Here is a 20,563-nt window from a genome sequence, read left to right as displayed (position 1 = left end):
ATTGGAAGGAAGGGAAAATTGACAGAAGAGAGAAGATGAAAAAAGAAAGAAAGAAGGGAGTGGTAAATATTGGTATAAGACAACTAATGAAGGAAAGAACATAATTATAGTCATTCATGCATTTAACAAAGATTTATTAAGTATTTACTATATGTCAGGCATTGTGGAGGTACTAAATAAATAAAACATGGCCTGTACCCTCAAAGACCCACAATCCCTTTGGGCAAATAATAAATACCTAAAGAAATAATGACAGCACCATGTGGTAACTGCTATTACAGATAGGCATACAAAATACCCTGGAAATACAAAGAAGGGAACAAGTAGTTTGGTCAGAGGTAGGGTGAGTGGAAATGAAAATAAACAGATCATACTTAACTCCCTGACATTAACACATAGTCAAATTCATCTTAGATTTATCTGAATTCCCCTTTTTGAGTGAGAATTCTCCTTCCTTTCTTATTCTGGCTAAGGTCTTTCAACTTCTACTTTGCTGTGACTTAAATTAAAATGATAACAATTCACTGAGTAACTGTATTAAGAAAGCTACAGACAACCTGGATATCTGATGTTTTACCCACATACACAAAAAGGCCACTAACAAGTTATTACAAAGAATATATGTTATCATCTTCTAAGTTAAGATGATGAAGTTAAGGAGATAAACAGTTACGGAGATGAAGTCTTAATTTCTACTTGTGGATAATCACATTCTTTCCAAATCTGATTTTAAGATTCCGTTAGTTGATCCACTAATCAAAGTTAAACATGTAGATAAAGTGACCACCAGGTCTAACTGTTAAATGGTAGTGTTTAAGAACACAGATTATGGAGCCAGAATGCCTGAGCTCATATCCCATCTCCATTACATCTTGGCTTTGTGACCTTATTTAATTCCCCTGAACCTAGGTTTCCTCATTTATAAACTGTGGATTAATAGTAGCTCCAACCTCATGGTTTATTAAAAGGATTAAATAAATTGACACATATAAAATGTCCAGAATAGTACATTATTAAATGAGAATATTTCTCTAATCTATTCTTATAATAGACACGTGTAAAAATTTTATTATACAACTAAAGAAAATATTGGAAAAATCAATTCCAAAATAATATAGCAAAAGACTCTAATTTAAAAACTTTATGCAGCCTTCTATAAGAATAACTTGATACTTTTGTTCAGAAAATCTGAGGCATTGTTTATGCTTCCTAACTGGATTTCCAAGTAGGACAAATACAGATCTGGAGAGAGGCTATATGACCTAATGAATGTAAATAAACTGTATTAATTTGATATATAATACTAATATCAAAACAAATCAATTTCTTAAAAAAATTTTTTTAGCTTCTTTTGGGGAGAGGAGTAACATATCAATTCCATAGATTCAAATTTAAATATGAATATAAGTGGTGCCCAGTGCCTACCACTATGGCCAAGTGACACACGTTCTTTTTCCACTAAAAATTAAAGTAAAAAAGAAAAAGGGAAATGTAGTTTACTTTAGGATGAAGCTTTAAAAAAAGCTGTATCAGAGAAACATAAATAGGGTAGAAACATTCTTGTTAAATCACTAGAAATAACTCTAAGGGTAAATTTTCTCAGTGAGATTTGAATTAAAATAAGTCAATAGGTCAATTAATATTAAAATAATCTATAAATAACATTTTTACTATTTACAATTATTACAAATATACCAAATCACAATGCTTCCTTCCGTATTTCACTGCTTCTGAGAGTATATTTTACTATTCTCTTATTTCTTATTACACCCCTGCCAACCCATTCCATCAACAGTCCTCATTTATTAACACAAAACAGATGCACAGATAAATGTCTACTCAATGGGGAATCGTTCTGCTAATAAGAATAACTGGTCATTCATGAATCATACCAGCTTCCCATTTAAACAAAGAAGGATGCACTGGGGAAATGTTCACTTAGCACATAATGTACACAACTGTATTATTTTGTTATTGTAATGATGCAATCATATTAACATCTGAGTTTTCTAAGTCTTTCAAATCTCATTTGAAAATAACTTTATAGAGATTTCACAATAATTTAGGAAGGAAAAATAGGTGTTTATAATCTTGTAGTTATTTCCTTGTAACCAGAAGAATATTATATTTTTTATGCAAATAACACAGTTTAAAAACTCCACAAAATCTAGAAATAAAATGACAATCTCAAAATAAGAAAGGTAATCTAATACTGTTGTACTAACTGGAAATGATTTATTTTTAGTATAAATTTCGAGAGAAAAATGGCTCAAATTTTTCTTTTGTCTTAAATTAAAAAAAAAATCTTCTAAAAAGCATGTTTTCTAGATGATGACAAAACACATTAAAGGTGATGGTATAACTTATGACTTATTAAAATATGCTTGAACATCTAAGTTCCACACTCAGAATTCAAACTCAAAATTAGGCCTAGTGGTGCTATACTTTAAGGGAATGATTTGCTTCCTTCCTTGCTTGCTTGCTTATTTATTTATTTATATTTAATGAAGTTGGTGGAAAAGAGGGAGATTCTCAGTTTGTGATAAAAATCCTAGTGGAAGGAAGAAGAAATACAAATAAATGAACAATTAACTTTGGGGGGAAAAAAAGTCAAGATTTGGGCCATTTTCTTTTTCAGATTGCTATAAATACCTGCCTATATTGGAACATAGGCTGCTTTTATTTGTTGACTGCTTACTATGTTTTTTTAATTGGAAGGTCATATTTTATTTCTTCAGATTTTAAAAATTTAGTTAATGCTAAAGAGAGCATATTGCTAAGAACAACAACAAAAATTCTCCTAAACCTAAGGGGCATACAAAAGGAAAAAGAAATAAAAACTATAGTTTTCAAGGCAATATACTTTATAAGGTGAAAAAAAAAGTGAGACGATAATTATGAGAATTCTGGAAGTCTGTGGAGATTGGTCAATTTAATTACTAACCTTCACTCTACTGTTAGTTGTAATTTGTAATCTAAGAAATAATTATATGAAAGCATTCCCAATTGATTTTCAAAACAGAGCTGGTTAAATCTGGGAGTAAGCAGAAGTTCCTTTCCAGAGTAGTCTACAATATCCCAAAAAATACAGCTACCATTTTTGCAGGAAATTCTATATCTTAATGCTGAGACTGCTTGATTTTGAGATCATTAAGAAATAGGTAAAGTGGAAGAAGAAATGGAATTTATAAAGTCAATTTCTCAAATTAAACTTGGTGATCTGACAAGATATTCCTACTGCTTTTAGAGAACCAATACTTCATAAAATAAAAATGTTTGATTGACTACTTATAGCAATTTAACAGGAAAGTAATAGTTGCACCACTTAAAAAAAAGGAAAATTCTACATGTTATCACCGTTGATTAAATAATCTGTAAAGTAATTAATTATGAATTATTATTAATTTTTAAAGTCATTTCAATATCTTGACACTTCATATTCCATTTTGGAGGAAAAAATGAATGAGTGCTTTTCCCAGGGCCACTCTTACTGCACAACATCAGGTGTACCAGTCATACTGTGTTCTTTGCCCCTGGAGCTGGGGTACCACTCATTTAAACTACAATGTGAACATGCCTTCTGAAGTTGTGCAATACAGGAGTTTTGTTTTCATTCTGGAGGGAGCCAATGACCAATATACCACTCTAAAAATGATACACAAATTTCTGGACTTACCAGCAGTTTAAGCAGCCAAAACCGGGATTTATAATAGAAAGTTTTGGTGGGGTTGATGAGAAAGAAAACCATAAACCCATAAAGGACAAGTGGGTACACATATGTGGGGATGACACTAACTGGAGCAAAGAAGCATGCCAGAAGGCTCAGGCACCACAATATCCCGAGGAATCCAGCAATCTGATAAAGGATGGGAAAGACAAAAAGAAATAAAATTATTTTTATTTCTACCATTACTTAAAAAATCTTCAATAAAACAGAGGTAAGAAAAATGTTTAATTATTATATCAACAATCCTCTTCAAATAGAAAATAGATTTTAGTGCCCACTAAACCATCTATATAGCTAATGTAAACTATATTCATGGGATTTTATGTCTTGCTTTGATTACCTCAAAGAGATGCTGATGAGACAAATTGCTTCTCGGATTAAGTTCAAAGATGAGCACATGATTTACTCCAGCCTGTCTCCAACCATACGTGTTGATGCCCAGTAGAAAAAGGAATTCAATCAGAAGAAAGCCACCGCGATAGATTCTTATCAAGGGCCAAATACTTCTATCTGTTTCAAGTTTAAATACAGCTGAAAGAATATCAACTAATTGGTTAGTTAGAAAATTTATAATGTCTCCTTTGTCTTTTCTCTTAATTCTCAAGGATATAACCCTGGCATAAGAATTTTTAATAAATAAAACGTAAACCTAGGTTATCTCAAGAGCCTGATAAACTTGCTTCGAGGTTCTTTCTCTTCTTCATTTCACTCTGCAAAATTCCACCAGAAAAATTTTCCTAAAATTTGACTTTCAGCATATTAGTCCATGGTGAAATAGTTTAGAACCATCAGATCAGTTCTGTCAGCTGGGGATTTCTGGCATGACACAACTTCTTTGGCTTTGTTTTGTCCATCACTGAACTGGATATAGTAATGCCTAGCTCACAGCGTTACTATGAAAATCATAAGGAAGAGTATATATGAAAGCAATGTGAAAATTGAAATGTCATATAAATGACAACAATTAGTATTTATAGAATGCTTACTATGTGCTAAGGATTGTATTTTTACATATAACAATTCATCTAATCTTCACAATGGCTCTGTGAATTAAAAACTATTATCTCCATTTGATTGATCAGAAAACTACAGCAGAGAAGTTAAGTAATTTGCTCAGGTTTACCAAGCTAGGATAAAGCAGAGCCAGGATTTTAACTCAGACAGTTTTGCTCCAAAGCCCATACTCTTAATTACTACATTCAATTGCTCATATGCCCATACAAACGTTCAGTATCACTACTATCCTATAGATCTCCAATAATTATAACATTCAAACGTTTCAGCCTCGCAATTCAAGTTCTTCACAATCTGATCTCCAATTAAGTTTCCCAAACTTATCTCATAGTGCCCCTAAATTCTTATCTCCTGATAAATTTTATTATCCTTTTAACAAATTCACTTTTTTGCTTATGTTGTCCCCTGTACCTAAAATGGCCTTGCTCTTTCTTTTGACAAATTCTATTTGTACTTATTACTTAAGAGTCAGATTCTCATCTGTTCATAGATTTATTGAATCACTATGTTTCATTTTGAGCCTACTCTGTGCCAAACATTTCAATTTGGCTACCAATTTCTCAATTTTCCAAATAACTATAAAATTTACTGTTAGCACTACTCATGTGAAATTTAATTATATACATCTTATATACTTAAATAACCCTTTATTATTTATCTTTGTATTCTCTATAGCACATAGCACATTTAATAATTTAAAAATAACAGGGTACAGAAAGCCTTTGCTTTGGAGTCAAATACTATAGACCAGATTTCAAATCCTAGCTTTACTAGGGCAAATTATTAAATTTTTCTAAGTCTCACTTTCCTTGTTGGTCAATGGGGAGAATATCTATTCTCATAAGTTTGTTAAGAAGATTAAATCTGAACAACATATATTAAATGCCTAAAACAGTACGTTTGGTCCATTTTTGAATATTCAGTATACATCAGTTTCTTTTTCCTTTTACTTTACGAAAATTCATTTTTTCATTAATTTGACAAATATTTATTGGGTGCCCATTATGTGTGACACCATTCTAAAAGCTGGAGATTCAGTAATGAACAACAAACAAGATACCTGTCTTCAGGCAACTCCTATTCTGTATAATGTCAGATACTGAGATTAAGTATTTCGAAGGAAAAAAAAGTAGAGTAAAGAGATAAAGAATGTTAGGTGCTATTTTAGGTAGGGTGGTCAAGAAAACCTCTCAGAAGATGACATTTGCAGGAACCTTAAGGAAATAGAGACTTAATCATGTGACTATCTGGAGGAACAGGGCTCCAAGTAGAGGGAAAGTACAAAGGGCCTTAAGATAGGTATAAGCCTTGTGTAGTCCAGGAACAGGAAGAAGGACAGGCCACTATGACTGGAATGAATGAGAGGTAAAGTGGCAAAAAGTTACCTAGAGGCAGATCAGGTAGGACTTTGTCAAGACTTAAGCTTTTACTCAGATGTATAAAGCCAATGAAAGGTTTTTCACATAATTGGTATGACCAGATTAATAATTTTAAAGGACTACTCTAGCTGTCATGTGAAGAACAGACTGCAAAGGAACAAGTAGGTAGCAAGAAGATTAGTTAGGATGTTGAAAATAAAAATATATATACATGGGGCTTCCCTGCTGGCGCAGCGGTTGAGAATCTGCCTGCCAATGCAGGGGACACGGGTTCGAGCCCTGGTCTGGGAGGATCCCACATGCCACGGAGCAACTGGGCCCGTGAGCCACAATTACTGAGCCTGCGCGTCTGGAGCCTGTGCTCCGCAACAAGAGAGGCCGCGATGGTGAGAGGCCCGCGCACCGCGATGAAGAGTGGTCCCCACTTGCCGCAACTGGAGAAAGCCCTCGCACAGAGACGAAGACTCAACACAGTCATAAATAAATAAATAAAAGAACGTGAATTTCTTTAAAAAAAAAAAAATATATATATATATATACATGGTTTTACATCCTGATTCCCAACCAAAGTCTACATATATATTACAACAGTCAGGAAACAAAAATAATAAGTATAAATCCCAAAGAATACACAATTAAACTACTAGAGCTAATAAAGTCAACAAAGTTGCAGAGTACAAGATCAACACACAGGGACTTCCCTGGTGGTGCAGTGGTTAAGAATCTGCCTGCCAATGCAAGGGACACGCGTTCGAGCCCTGGTCCAGGAAGATCCCACATGCCATGGAGCAACTAAGCCTGTGTGCCACAACTACTGAGCCTGTGCTCTAGAGCCTGTGAGCCACAACTACTGAGCCCATGTGCCACAACTATTGAAGCCCGCACGCCTAGAGCCTGTGCTCCGCAATAAGAGAAGCCACCACAATGAGAAGCCCGAGCATTGCAACGAAGAGTAGCCCCCACTCAAAGAGTAGCCCCCGCTTGCCGCAACTAGAGAAAGCCCGCACGTAGCAATGAAGACCCAACGCAGCCAAAAAAAAAAGATCAACACACAAGATTCAGCTGTCCTTATATAAACCACCAATGAACAATCTGAAATGAAATTAAGAAAACAATTCCAATTACAATAGCAAACAAAAGAATAGAACACCAAGGAATAAATCTAACCAAGGAGGTGAAAGACTTGTACATTGAAAACTATAAAACACTGCTGAAAGAAATCCCATGTTCATGGATTGGAAGACTTGTTCAAATGGCAATGTTACCCAAAGTATTCTACAGATTCAATACAATCCATATAAAAATTCTAATGGCCTTTTTTTGCAGAAATGTCAAATCGATACTCAAATTCATATGGAATTGTAAGAGGCCCCAGATAGCCAAAACAATATTGAAAAAAGAACAAAGTTGGAGAACTCACAATTCATGATTTCAAATTGTACTACAAAATAGTGTGGTACTGGCATAAAAAAAGACATATAGACAAATGGAATAGACTGAGAGCTCAGAAATAAATTTATACATCTATGGCTGATTGACTTTCAATAAGAGAACCAAGACTATTCAATGAAAAGGAATATTCTCTTCAACAAATGGTGCTGAGACATTTGGATGCTCACATGCAAAAGAATGAAGCTGAATCCATACTTCACAGCATGTACAAAAAGTAGTTCAAAATGGATCAATGAGCTAAATATAAGAGCTAAAACCATAAAACGCTTAGAAGAAAATATAAGGGTAAACCTTCAGGACCTTGGATTTGGCAATGGAAGTCTTAGATATGACACCAAAAGCATGAATAACACAACAACAAAAACAGATAAACTGGATTTCACCAAGTTAAAAAATTTTGTGCATCAAAGGACATTATCAAGAAAGTAAAATGACAATCTATAGAATGGGAGAAAATATTTGCAAATTATATATCTGATAAGGGTCTAGTATCCAGAATATATAAAGAACTCTAGTAACTTAGCAATAAGAAGACAACTCAATTTAAAAATGGGCAGAGACCTGGATAGACATTTTTCCAAAGAAAATATACAAATAGCCAATAAGCACATGAAAAGATACTCAATGTCATTAGAAAAATGCAAATCAAAACCATAACAAGATACTACTTCAAACCCACTAGGATGGCTATAATTAAGAAAAAAAAAAGGGAAATCACAAGTGTTGATGAGAATGTGGAGAAAACGGAACCCTCATAAATTGCTGGTGGAAACAGAAAATGGTGGAGCCTCTGTGGAAAACAATTTTGTGGAACCTCAGAAGGTTAAAAAGCATTATCATATAATTAAGCAATTCCACTCCTAGGTATGTATCCGAAAAAACTGAAAACGGGTACCCAAACAAATCCATGTATATGCATGTTCACAGCAGCAAAACTCACATTAGCCAAAAGGTAGAAACAACACAGCATAGTTACATTCAGTTTTGGTAGATCCTACCAAACACTTCTCCAAAGTACTATACCCATTTCCACTCATTCACTTTCATATCTTCATGGTATGCCATTGTATAGGGGTAATATCATTTATTTTCTTAAACAGTTCCTAACTGATAGACATTTGAGCCGTTCCTAGGATTTTGCTATTATAAACAAAATAGCGGTGAATACCCCCCTTTCATATATGTCTTTGCACCCATGTACAAGTATGTTTATACGATAAACTTCTAGAAATAAAATTGCTTAATCAAAGTGATTGTATTAAAAATTTTTTACATATGCTGCCAAATTATCCTCTAAAGAGACTGCAACAATTAATACTTTACCACTAGTGTATGAGTGCTTGTTATTTCACACTCTTATACGCACTTTTTAAAAAAATTTTTAATGGAGTATAGTTGATTTACAATGTTGTGTTACTTTCTGCTGTACGGCAAAGTGAATCAGTTATACATATACACATATCCACTCTTTTTTAGATTCTTTTCCCATATAGGTCATTACAGAGTACTGAGTAGAGTTTCCTGTTCTATACAGTAGGTACTTATTAGCTATCTATTTTATATATAGTAGTGTGTACATGTCAATCCCCCTGGTAACCATAAGATTGTTTTCTACATCTGTAACTCTATTTCTGTTCTGTAAGTAAGTTCATTTGTACCAATTTTTTAGATTTCACATACAAGCAATATCATACGATATTTGTCCTTCTCTGTCTGAGTTACTTCACTCAGTATGACAATCTCTAGGTCCATCCATGTTATTGCAAATGGCATTATTTCATTCTTTTTTATGGCTGAGTAATATTCCATTGTATATATATATGTACCACATCTTCTTTATCCATTCCTCTGTTGATGGACATTAGGTTGCTTCCATGTCCTGGCTATTGTAAACAGTGCTGCAATGAACATTGGGGTGCATGTATCTTTTCTAATTATGGTTTTCTCTGTGTATATGCCCAGGAGTGGGACTGCTGGATCATATGGTAGCTCTATTTTCAGTTTTTAAGGAACCTCCATACTGTTCTCCATAGTGGCTGTACCAATTTACATTCCCACCAACTATGTAGAAGGGTTCCCTTATATGCAGTTTAAATGGTCAAACTCTTGTCTTTGTCAAACCAGGAAGTGAAATATGATATATTATTATTATATCAATTAAGTACAGGTTACTAGGAAACTATAAGAACAAGTTTTAAAAAATCTGAACAGGTAGCTTTTCATCTTCATAACACTAAATATCTGGAATACGTGAATTTCAGACAAATTATTAAATATCAGGTCATGTCCCCTTGAGAAACCATAGCAATTATGTACATTACTTTTTTTATGTGAATGTTTGAAAAAAAGAATCATGCTTGTACATGCGTTACTACTGCTGTGTTACTCTCTCAATTTTCAACTCTTATCGTTAACGCAACCACTGGGAGATAAATAAGGATAGACAGCTGGCTTTAACTGTATTTACCCTGCCTCCCCCGTAGACACACAAAGATTAAACAAAGACGGGTTCTGAGGTGAGAGAACATAAATGCACAACACTAAATGTATAAAGCACCCACATTAGAAAATAAATCAGACCATCTCACAAAAACGTAGGCTATACATACTAAAGAAAACAAAACCCCAACTTGCCCCTGAATTTAAGAAAACTTCAATTCATTCCCATAAAAAGAATGAAGTTTATTTATCTATTCTTATGTCTTACTTAATGATGGTGATGATGGTAACACCATGCTCATCTTGGAAAGAAAAGAAAAAAATTTCACACACAGATGAGTAAGGTCTTCCCTGATGCTCTCATTTGAAAGTAATCACTTGTTCTCTTGACCTGCTTAGAAAACACTTCTATTTTGTAGTGTATTATTATTGTTTTAATATGTCTTAATCTCCTTCGTGTAACAATAAGCTTCATAAGGAAAGGAATTCTCTTATCTATCTTAAGACTCAAGATTATCAAGCATAATCACAGATACATAAAATTTACTTGTTGAATGAATTCTAATACAACGCTGTTCTTTTAAGGTATTAAGCTCATTTAACAAATGAGGAAATTGTTTCAGAGAAGTTAAGTCATGTCTTTAAAGCCAAAACAATTAAGAAACAGTTGAGCTGGGACTGCAACCAGGCAAGGCCTTTTGGAGGTAAGTCAGTGTTCTTTCCATAACAGCTAGCTGGATAATCTAGGGCTAGGCTTTTTATTGTAGTATATCCATGCATTCTATATAAGTAAACTGCATTCATCCCTGAAGACACAGAGCTAGATTTAAATATGAACATAAATTATACCAATATTAAAACATAAGCTTACAGTAGACAATAATAGAGTTAATTTTTAGTAAAATTGGTGGGAAGGAGAACTCTAAACATACAAATGAAAACACACTGTTAATAGGTAAAGTTCACACACTATCTAAAAGCCATTACAACTTGGGCTATAATTTTGTAATATGCAATTTGACAATCTTAATTAAGAAGAATGTTTATGAGGAATAATGAATTCAGTAAATTATTTCTTGAACATCTATGTGTCTGGCACTGCGTTAGGAACTTGAAATACAAAAATGAAAAACACATAGACCCTGGAATCGAGAATAGTTTAAGTGTGACAGTGATATAAACCTTCCTTGTTCAGGCAGCATTATAATTACTAAAAGTCCAAAACAGATTATAATGGATATTTATACAATAACATCTATTTCTAAGTCATTTTCTGTGCAGACTTCACTGAACAGAATTTAATCCTTTATTAATGACTCACAGTTATTATAAGCACAAGTACACAGACTCTTTTTTTTTTTAAAATGAATTTATTTATTTTTATTTTTATTTATTTTTGGCTGCACTGGGTCTTCATTGCTGCGTGCAGGCTTTCTCTAGTTGCGGCGAGCGGGGTCTACTCTTTGTTGAGGTGCAAGGGCTTCTCGTTGCGGTGGCTTCTCTTGTGGAGCACGTGCTGTAGGCATGTGGGCTTCAGTAGTTGTGGCTCGCGGGCTCTAGAGCGCAGGCTCAGTAGTTGTGGCGCACGGGCTTAGATGCTCCGCGGCATGTGGGATCCTCCCGGACCAGGGCTCGAACCCGTGTCCCCTATATTGGCAGGCAAATTCTTAACCACTGCACCACCAGGGAAGCCCCAAGTACACAGACTCTTGAGGTATACCAGGATTATCTGCCCTTAAAGTAAAAGTCCTCAAATTCAAGAATCTTTGAGATTTGTGTTTTTTTGCTGTTTGTGTGCTTTCTGTATATCATTTAATTTCATCTCTGTCCTTCTCTTCCATCCATTCAAACTTCAACCAACATTTTTTGAACCCTGCTATATCCCAGGCAATGTTTTAGGTGCTGGAGATACAATGGTGAACAGGAGAGACAAAAGCCAAGGCATTAAGGAATTTATATTCCAATGGGAAAGCAGATAATAAGAAACAAAATATGTCACAAGTGCTCCAAAGAAAACTAATGTAGGCTAAAGGGATAGAACAGGCTATTTTAGGGTAGGCTGATCAGGGAAGGCCTTACTAAGGAGGTGGCATTTGAGTAGAGACTACATGAAGTGAGGGAGTAAGCTATGTAGACATCTTGGGGAAGGGCCTTTTAGGCAATTGAAAGGGCTCATAGATGGAAATGAGCTTGGTGTGTTCAAGGAATAGTAACAAAACAAATGTGGATGGAAACAGTGAAACCAAGTGAAACTGAGTGTGGGGGGGATGACAGAATATGAAGTTAGAAAGGCCCAAAGGGACGAGATCTTGCACACCATGGTAGGAATTTTCCATTTTATTGTAAGAGAAGCCATTTAATGGATTTTGAAGAGGAGAGTGACATGATCTAACTTGCATCAAAAAGACACTGGTGACTGTAGAGAGGCAAGAGTGGTTGTATGGAGACAAATTCAGGAGGCTGCTGCAGTGTACTAAGCAAGAAATGGTTGCTTAGACAAGGATGGCACTGGTGGAGGTGGCCAGATTCAGAGCATATTTTGAAGACAGAGCAACAGGACTTGCTGATGGACTGGAGATGAGGTATGAGGGAAAAGAGAGGCTAAAGGTTTCTGGCCTGAGAAACTGATGAGAGGTGAAGCTATACAGAAGAGAAAGCATATTTAGTGATAAAAAAAATTTGTCCACATAAGTTTAAGATGCCTATTAGACATATAAGTATCCAATTGGATATCATTCAGAGGAAACAGTATATAATTTGGGAGTTATTAGCATATAGATGATATTTATAGCCATAGGCTTCAATAAGACTGCCTAGCTAGGAAATGAATGTAGACAGAGAAAGATCTGAGGACTGAACCCAGTGGTACTCCCCAACATTTAGATGCCAAAAGAAAAGAATAGCTAGAAAGGAGTCTGGGAAAAAACTACCAGCCAAGTTTAATAAGAAAACCAGCAGAGTGTAGTTTTCCCAGCAAAATCAACTGAAGAGTTTCAAGAAGGAATGATCCACGATGTCAAAATGCTGCTGAGAGGTAAGTCAAATTCTGTTGGGAGGTTTAGTAAGATTATGCCTCCCTTGTTCTTACATCATTTCTTGATGTTGGGAATGCACTTGTTTCCAGCAATTCCTCCTACCTCTTTATAATTTTTAACTGCTATAGAATAGAATATTATATAACTAATTTTCTTTAAATTATATGCAAAGTAATTGTAAATAGGTTCTGGAAAGGATGTGAGAGAGTCTCCAAAAAGCAAAGTAAATGAGCTTAGTGCACAAATTTTGTAAAATCTTATTTACTCTCATCTCTGATCAAGGGAGCTGAGGTCATTGATAACTAAACGCTGAAAATGATAGAGAATAAGGAGTCACAGTCTAGCAATGTTTAAAGGGATAATTATATCCAAAGGGGAAAACAAACCAAAATAACCAACACCCACCCTCCCATCATTTATAAAAACAAAAAACTTAGCCCTGACAGATTTCTCTTTCAGTAGCTTTGGTAGTTTGGTAGTAACTTTGGGAGAGGGACAGAATATGACATAAGCAGATTAGTAATAATTTAATTCAAAATTTAAACTACTCACCGGCAAGCACAAGGGTAATATTCAGTACAATGAATATTCCACAAAATAGGCCAACTCTAAAAGTAGTCCATGCTGGTGCAGGCTGTGGACAGAAAAACAGCATTTTGAGTAAAGGGCAAAATATTGAATACATTTAGTATACAGTGTAATAAATTAGCACTATAAGCCTCAAAGTTCTACCATGAAAACAAACATATTTTATGATCTGAATTTTTATAAATCTGGACCAGGGAATCATCCTTCATTATCCAATAATACTAGAATTGAGTTGCCAGTTTATTCTAATTATTTTATAGAAATCTGAGTCACTAAATAAAGAGAATTACAATCTCAGGCATCAAATTATATATATACTGAGTTTTCTTATAGGAGAGATTTAAGTGCAATTTCACTTTTACAGTGTGTACATATTTAAATTTTGTAAGTCAGTATTACTCAATTAGAGTTCACATATTTGGTACTATATAATTAGAGACAACGATAAAAATAAGAATACTCATTTTTTGAGTACTTACAGTATTATATTGGAGTAACTTAAAGTGAATTTTTAAACATACACTCATGTCAGAATCTCCAGGATGGGGGCTTTCCTGGTGGCACAGTGTTAAGAATCCGCCTGCCAATGCAGGGGACACGGGTTTGAGCCCTGGTCTGGGAAGAATCCACGTGCCGTGGAGCAACTAAGCCCATGCGCCACAACTACTGAGCCTGTGCTCTAGAGCCCTCACACCACAACTACTGAAGCCCACACCCCCTAGGGCCTGCATGCCCCATCTACTGAGCCCACGTGCTGCAACTACTGAAGCCCACACGCTTAGAGCCCGTGCTCCGCAACAAGAGAAACCACCGTAGTAAGAAGCCCACACACCGCAATGAAGAATAGCCCCTGATCGCCCCAACTGGAGAAAGCCCACGTGCAGCAACAAAGACCCAATGCAGCCAAAAAAAAAAAAAAAAAAAAAAAAAAGAATCTCCAGGATGTGTACATGCAAAAATTATTTTTCTCTATTATAAATGTAATTTTAAGTTTAGAAAATAATAAAAAGAAATCTACTGCTTTCTAAAATAAAGTGCCTGATACTTTAAACATAAATAGATGAGAAACATGGAGAGATGATCTTATCAATTTAAATATTTGCTATGAATGTTATAAAAGAAATTGTTAGAGGTGATATTACATTTGAGATTCTTCAAATGTTTTCTAAAAACCTTTAAATGAAAAAAAACACTGAGACTTCCTCTGACTTACTTATTATTCATCAGTAATAGATAACTGTATGTTAGTTTAGGACTGAAAGCATTCAGAAGGAAGATGGTCATCCGTCTTTTTCAAAACAAATTTTTTTTTTAAATAAATTTATTTATTTATTTTTGGCTGTGTTGGGTCTTCGTTTCTGTGAAAGGGCTTTCTCCAGTTGTGGCGAGTGGGGGCCACTCTTCATTGCGGTGCGCGGGCCTCTCACTGTTGCGGCCTCTCGTTGCGGAGCACGGCTCCAGACGCGCAGGCTCAGTAGTTGTGGCTCACGGGCCCAGTTGCTCCGCGGCATGTGGGATCCTCCCAGACCAGGGCTTGAACCCGTGTCCCCTGCATCAGCAGGCAGACTCTCAACCACTGCACCACCAGGGAAGTCCCAAAACAAAGTTTTAAATTGTGTAATTTATCATATTTACAAAAGGATGTGTGTGTGTACATACACACACACATATACATATAAATAATGTATTTGGACTATGAGAGACAATAATAAAAGGTACCTAAACCTATCACCCATCTTTAGGAGAGCACATTTCCATTACTTTGAAATCCTTATCCCTTCCAGATCCAAAATCCTTCCCTCCTCACCAGAGATAACCATTTCCATGTTTCTTTGGCTCTATCCCTTCTACATGCAGTCCTAAAGACTTAATTTTTCAAAATTAATTTCCTTATTTTTAACAGCTTTATTGAAATAAAATTGACATACAATGAACTGCACATATTTAAAGTATACAATTTGTGTCTTTCCTCTCTGGATGCTTTTAAGATTTTTCTTTAATTTTCAAGCAGTGTGACTATAATATGCCTGTGTTTTTTTTTTAACTGTTTTTTTGACTAAATTGACATACAATAAACTGTACATATTTAAGGTGTACAAAATCTGATATTTTGACATATGTAAACGCCTATGAAACTATCACCATAACCAAGGCAATGAACACTGTCTATCATCCCCAAGAGTTTCCTCTTGCCCTTCTGTAATTCTTTTCCTCTTACCACATCCCATCCCACCTCCAGGCAACTGCAAACCTGCTTTCTGCTGCTATATGTTAGTTGGCATTTTCCAGAGTTTTAGGTAAACAAAACCATGTATATATTCTTTTTTGGTCTGGCTTATTTTTTCAGAATAATTATTTCGAGATGCATCATGTTGTTCCATATATCAAGGTTTTTATTCTTTTTATTGCTCAGTAGTATTCCATTGTATGGATATACCACATTGTTTACCTATTTACCTACTGATAGACATTTGGGTTGTTACCAGTTCTAGGCTATTATGAATAAAGCTGCTATGAACGTTTGTCTTTATATGAACATATGCTTCATTTGTCTTGGGTAAATACCAAGGAGTGTAATGGCTAGATCTTATTGCAGGTGAAGGTTTAACTTTTTAAGAAACTGCCAAATTATTTTCCAATGTGGTTATATCATTTTATACTCCACCAGCAGCATATACAATATCAGAGTTCTTGGTCCTTCAAGGTTTAGTACGTCAATCTTTTTAATTTCAGTCATCCTAATAGGTGTGTGTTATCCCATTGCGGTTTTAATTTGCATTTCCCTACTAATGATACTAAGCATCTATTCGCATGCTTATCTACCACCCACACATCTTTGATTAAGATCTTTTGCCCATTTTTAAGTTGGGTTGTTTGTTTTCTTATTATTGAGTACTAGAGTTCTTTATATGTTCTGGGTACAAGTCTTTTATCAGATATATTTTTAAAATATTTTCTCCTAGTCTGTTGCTTTTCATTCTCTTAACATTGTCTTTTGAAGAGCAGGAGTTTTTAATCTTGGTGAAGTGCTTTTGGTGTCATTTCTAAAAAATCTTTGCATAACCCAAAGTCACCAGGACTTTCTCCTATATTTTCTTCAAAAATTTGTAGTTTTAGGTTTTCATTTAGGTCAATGATAAATGTAAAATTAATTTCTGTACATGGTATGAAGAATGTATGGAAGTTGTGGGTTTGTGTTTTTTTTTGGCATATGAAAGCCAATTGCTCCAGCCCCATTTGTTGAAAAGACTATCCTTTCTCCAGTGAACTGCCTTTGCATATTTATTGCAAATTAATTGTTCACATATTTATTGGTCTAGTTTTGGATTCTCTATTCTGTTCCATTAATCTATCTGCCTATCCTGACACTAATAACACACTGTCTTGATTACTGTAGTTTTAATAAGATTGATACCACACAGTGTTAATCCTTCAACTTAGTTGTTCCAAAGTTGTTCTGGCTATTCTTGGTCCTTTGTACTTTCATATAAATTTAAAAATCTGCTTAATAATTATTTTTTAAAAGCCCTGTTGAGATTTTGAGTTAGTTTGTGTTGTATCTATGAATCCATTTAGGAAGAAATGATATTTTAAAAATACTGGGTTTTCTAACTTCTCTCATGTATCTGTCTTCTTTAATTTCTCTCAATAATGTTTTATAGTTTTCAATGTAAAAGTATTGCACATCTTTTGTCAGATTTAACCCTAAATATCTATGTATTGATCTTGTATTCTGCAACCTTGCTAATAAACTCACTAATTAGCTCTAGTAGCTATTCTATAGAGTCACTGGATTTTCTAAATAGGTCATCATGTCATCGGCAAAAAAAAAAAAAAAAAAAACAAACGAAACAAACCCCACCAGTTTTACTTCTTTGTTTCTAATCTGAATGCCTTTTATTTCTTTTTCTTACCTTACTACACTGGCCATAATCTCCAGTACAATGCTGAATAGAAGTGGTAAGAGTGAATACACTTTTTTGTCCCTAGTTAGGGAGAAAGCATTCAGTGTTTCATCATTAAGTATGATATTAGTTTTAGGTTTTTCATAAATACCTTTTATTGGGATGAGGAAGATCTTTCTGTTATTGATTTCCATTCCATTCTGGTCACAGAACATATTTTCTATGATTTAAATCCTTTTAAATTTACTGAGATTTAGTTTATGACACAGAAGATATCACTTAAATGTCTTTTGGTATAACTACTACGTAGATATCATTTAATAAATGCTTTTTTAGGCACAACTATTGCATTTTAGAGGAAAGTATGTAGTAGCCCAGACTATCTGAAGCCCTCCCACTCCCATATCATCAGATAAATATCTCATCTTAATCATCTGGTCTGACCAAGTTAGCATGTCAGTAAGAATAAACAAGAGAAGTAGTACAAGATAAGAAGAGAAAGGTGGGAAGACATTACAATTTATTATGAAGTGAGATCTGTCTGGCAACTAATTTTTTAAAGTGAAAATAGCAATAGTAATAAATACTTATAAACTTTGGCTGAAACATTTTTTAAAGTAATGAAACTAGTATATTTTATCAGCTAACAGATCATGTTGATTATTAAACAGGTAAAACGAACCAACCAAACAACTGGAAACAAATACGAACCTGAGCAGCTCCCAAAGGGGGAACACGTAAACGCTTCATAGCTTTTTGTCTGTCACCATCTTCAAGTTCATTGGTCACTACAGCCTAAAAGACACATTGTTAACTTTTGACGCAGGTTATACTGAACTTGAGTATTGCATAAATAATTCTGAACCATTTATACATATGGTATTCTGATAACCCCCTGGTGAATATATACTGAATAAAGCAAAAGAAAAAATCATGAGTAAGAATATATGTATTTAAAGCAAGCAACTAATAACAAAAGGAGAATAAAAATGAGGAATTATTTCATTAAAAATAAGACATTAATGTTATTGAAAATATGTGGTATATAAGTGAGATTCCCATACCTCAGTTTCAGAGATGAGCTGGTTGATTTTCTTGCATGTATAAAATGGGGCTACTTCTACATGAGCCACTCGCCAATCTGCTCCACGAGATGTTTCCAGGATCTTGTCATGCTTTTTAAGGATTTTTCGGAACCCTGTAAAATTCAGATTCTACAGAAAGAAATGAGAAACACTACTATAATTTCCACCACCATGAGAGAAGATGAAAAATAACAAGCACTTTGTGTTGACTGAGTTCACTGAAGATTGAGTACCAAGGGAAATGGCAATGCTTTCATAAAAGCATGTACTATAAAAAGATAAGACTCTTCTTTCTTATTTCATTTATTCATTTCAAGGTAGTATGCTATCAGTAACACAAAGAAACTCTGGATTATGAACCCTATTATTTCTATTTCATGTAAATTAATGGAAGTCCTAAACTCAAAACATTTTTATTTCCATTTTCCTATGTACAACTGTTTTCAAAATAGCTAATTTATGTTATTTTGCTTCTTTGATCAAAAGAATATATTCAGAAAATACTCTGGATTTATCATGAACTGAATACATTTATTAGTTCTTTGCTTTTTGCAGGCCTGGTATAGCTATGTATTTTCCCCTGCTATGCAAGCATGTACGAACAAGCACAGAAAATGGATACTCATCTATTTTTCTTAACTTTTATTTTGTTTCCATCCATTCTGTTTGGGGATGGGTGTGCAAAGAGTCAGTGGAAAAGAAGAAGTGATCATACTTACAGGGTTTTGCTGATAACGGGTAGGAGCTTGTACTTTTCCTCCATTTCTACAATATCAAAATACTATACTTTTCTATATTCTCAAATTCTGTTGTTCTTTAATCAACAGACAAAAAAGCACGAAATTGTGGATTTGCAAGGTTCTTTAAATCAGAGGTCTCCCAAATTTGCTGATCATATATCCCCATCGGTAAAAAAAAAAAAATTGAGCAGTCACTCCAAATTAGGTTTTGCTTGCTTGCCTGTTTGTTAATATTTTTTTTCATACTTTAATGGATCATCTTAAACTCTCCTTGGGTGTATACACCACGATTTGGAGACTGCTTTCAATTCATTTTCCTTTCTCATCATTTGCAAAATAAATGTATTCTTACTGGATAGAAAGTCTCAAAGGATAAAGGACAGATCAGAACTTTTATAATTAACAATTATTTTCAAGAAGCTTTTTATAATGACCAAAAACAAAAACTTCTGGCAAAGTTAATAAAGTAAAATTTAACAAGGGTATTTCCCTGTAATGCATAAGCATAATTAATAAAATATGAAATGTTAATATTTTATATCACTATAAGCAAGAAGAAACACATTTTTGTTTCTTTTTAAAGATAATTTATAAAGCTATGGATAAATTTCAAAGGAAAGGAATTTCCCATCATATATATCTTATATAATTACTTTCCTATTCTTCTAAAGTTATTTTCTGAGTTCTTCTTTGAATGTTAAAATATTAAATCACCAAAAAAGAAAGCAGAATTATGAAAGGGAAAAATGGAAATAAGTACATGCATTAAACTTAGATTACTACAGATACGACACTATAATTACTTTTTATTTTAAAATTCCAATATTTACCCATGGTAATACTTGTATTGTATAACCTCTAGTTTTTATATAGTGTATGATCCTGTGATGATCTTAACCAGATTAGAAGTAATAATCAAAAGAATAAAATGGAAAAATAATAGCACATAAGGTCTCTTTAAAGATTAGGGAGATGCTTTTGCCTATTTAAATGTTTATTATTTAACGAATAATCTGTTTTTCAATATATTCTTTATAGATTTAACTATGTGAACAAATCTATAAAGAATTACAAATGAATAAATGCCAAGCATTTCCATAATTTAGCATACATGGTAGTTCAACTTCTTAGGTCGGGTTTTAAAATTTCTTTTCTTTCGCAAGTTTTTTTTTGTTTTTGTTTTAAATACAGTCATATTG

At 34.1% G+C, this 20,563-nt stretch overlaps 1 protein-coding gene across 1 annotated transcript in view; it reads right to left on the bottom strand.

Annotated features, from left to right (window-relative positions):
• XPR1 (xenotropic and polytropic retrovirus receptor 1) overlaps nt 1-20,563 on the bottom strand; it is a 196,161-nt gene that overhangs the window by 45,566 nt on the left and 130,032 nt on the right. Inside the window, exons 5-9 of the mRNA XM_068541354.1 lie at nt 18,604-18,753; nt 18,251-18,334; nt 13,599-13,680; nt 4,068-4,258; nt 3,677-3,856 (exon numbers count right to left, since the gene is read on the bottom strand). Coding sequence (XP_068397455.1) covers nt 3,677-3,856; nt 4,068-4,258; nt 13,599-13,680; nt 18,251-18,334; nt 18,604-18,753 — 687 coding nt within the window. The remainder of the gene's footprint in view (nt 1-3,676; nt 3,857-4,067; nt 4,259-13,598; nt 13,681-18,250; nt 18,335-18,603; nt 18,754-20,563) is intronic.

This window comes from Eschrichtius robustus, chromosome 3 (genome assembly GCF_028021215.1).
Source record: "Eschrichtius robustus isolate mEscRob2 chromosome 3, mEscRob2.pri, whole genome shotgun sequence".
Taxonomy (NCBI): Eukaryota; Metazoa; Chordata; class Mammalia; order Artiodactyla; family Eschrichtiidae; genus Eschrichtius; species Eschrichtius robustus.
This window is presented reverse-complemented; position numbering and strand designations above follow the sequence as displayed.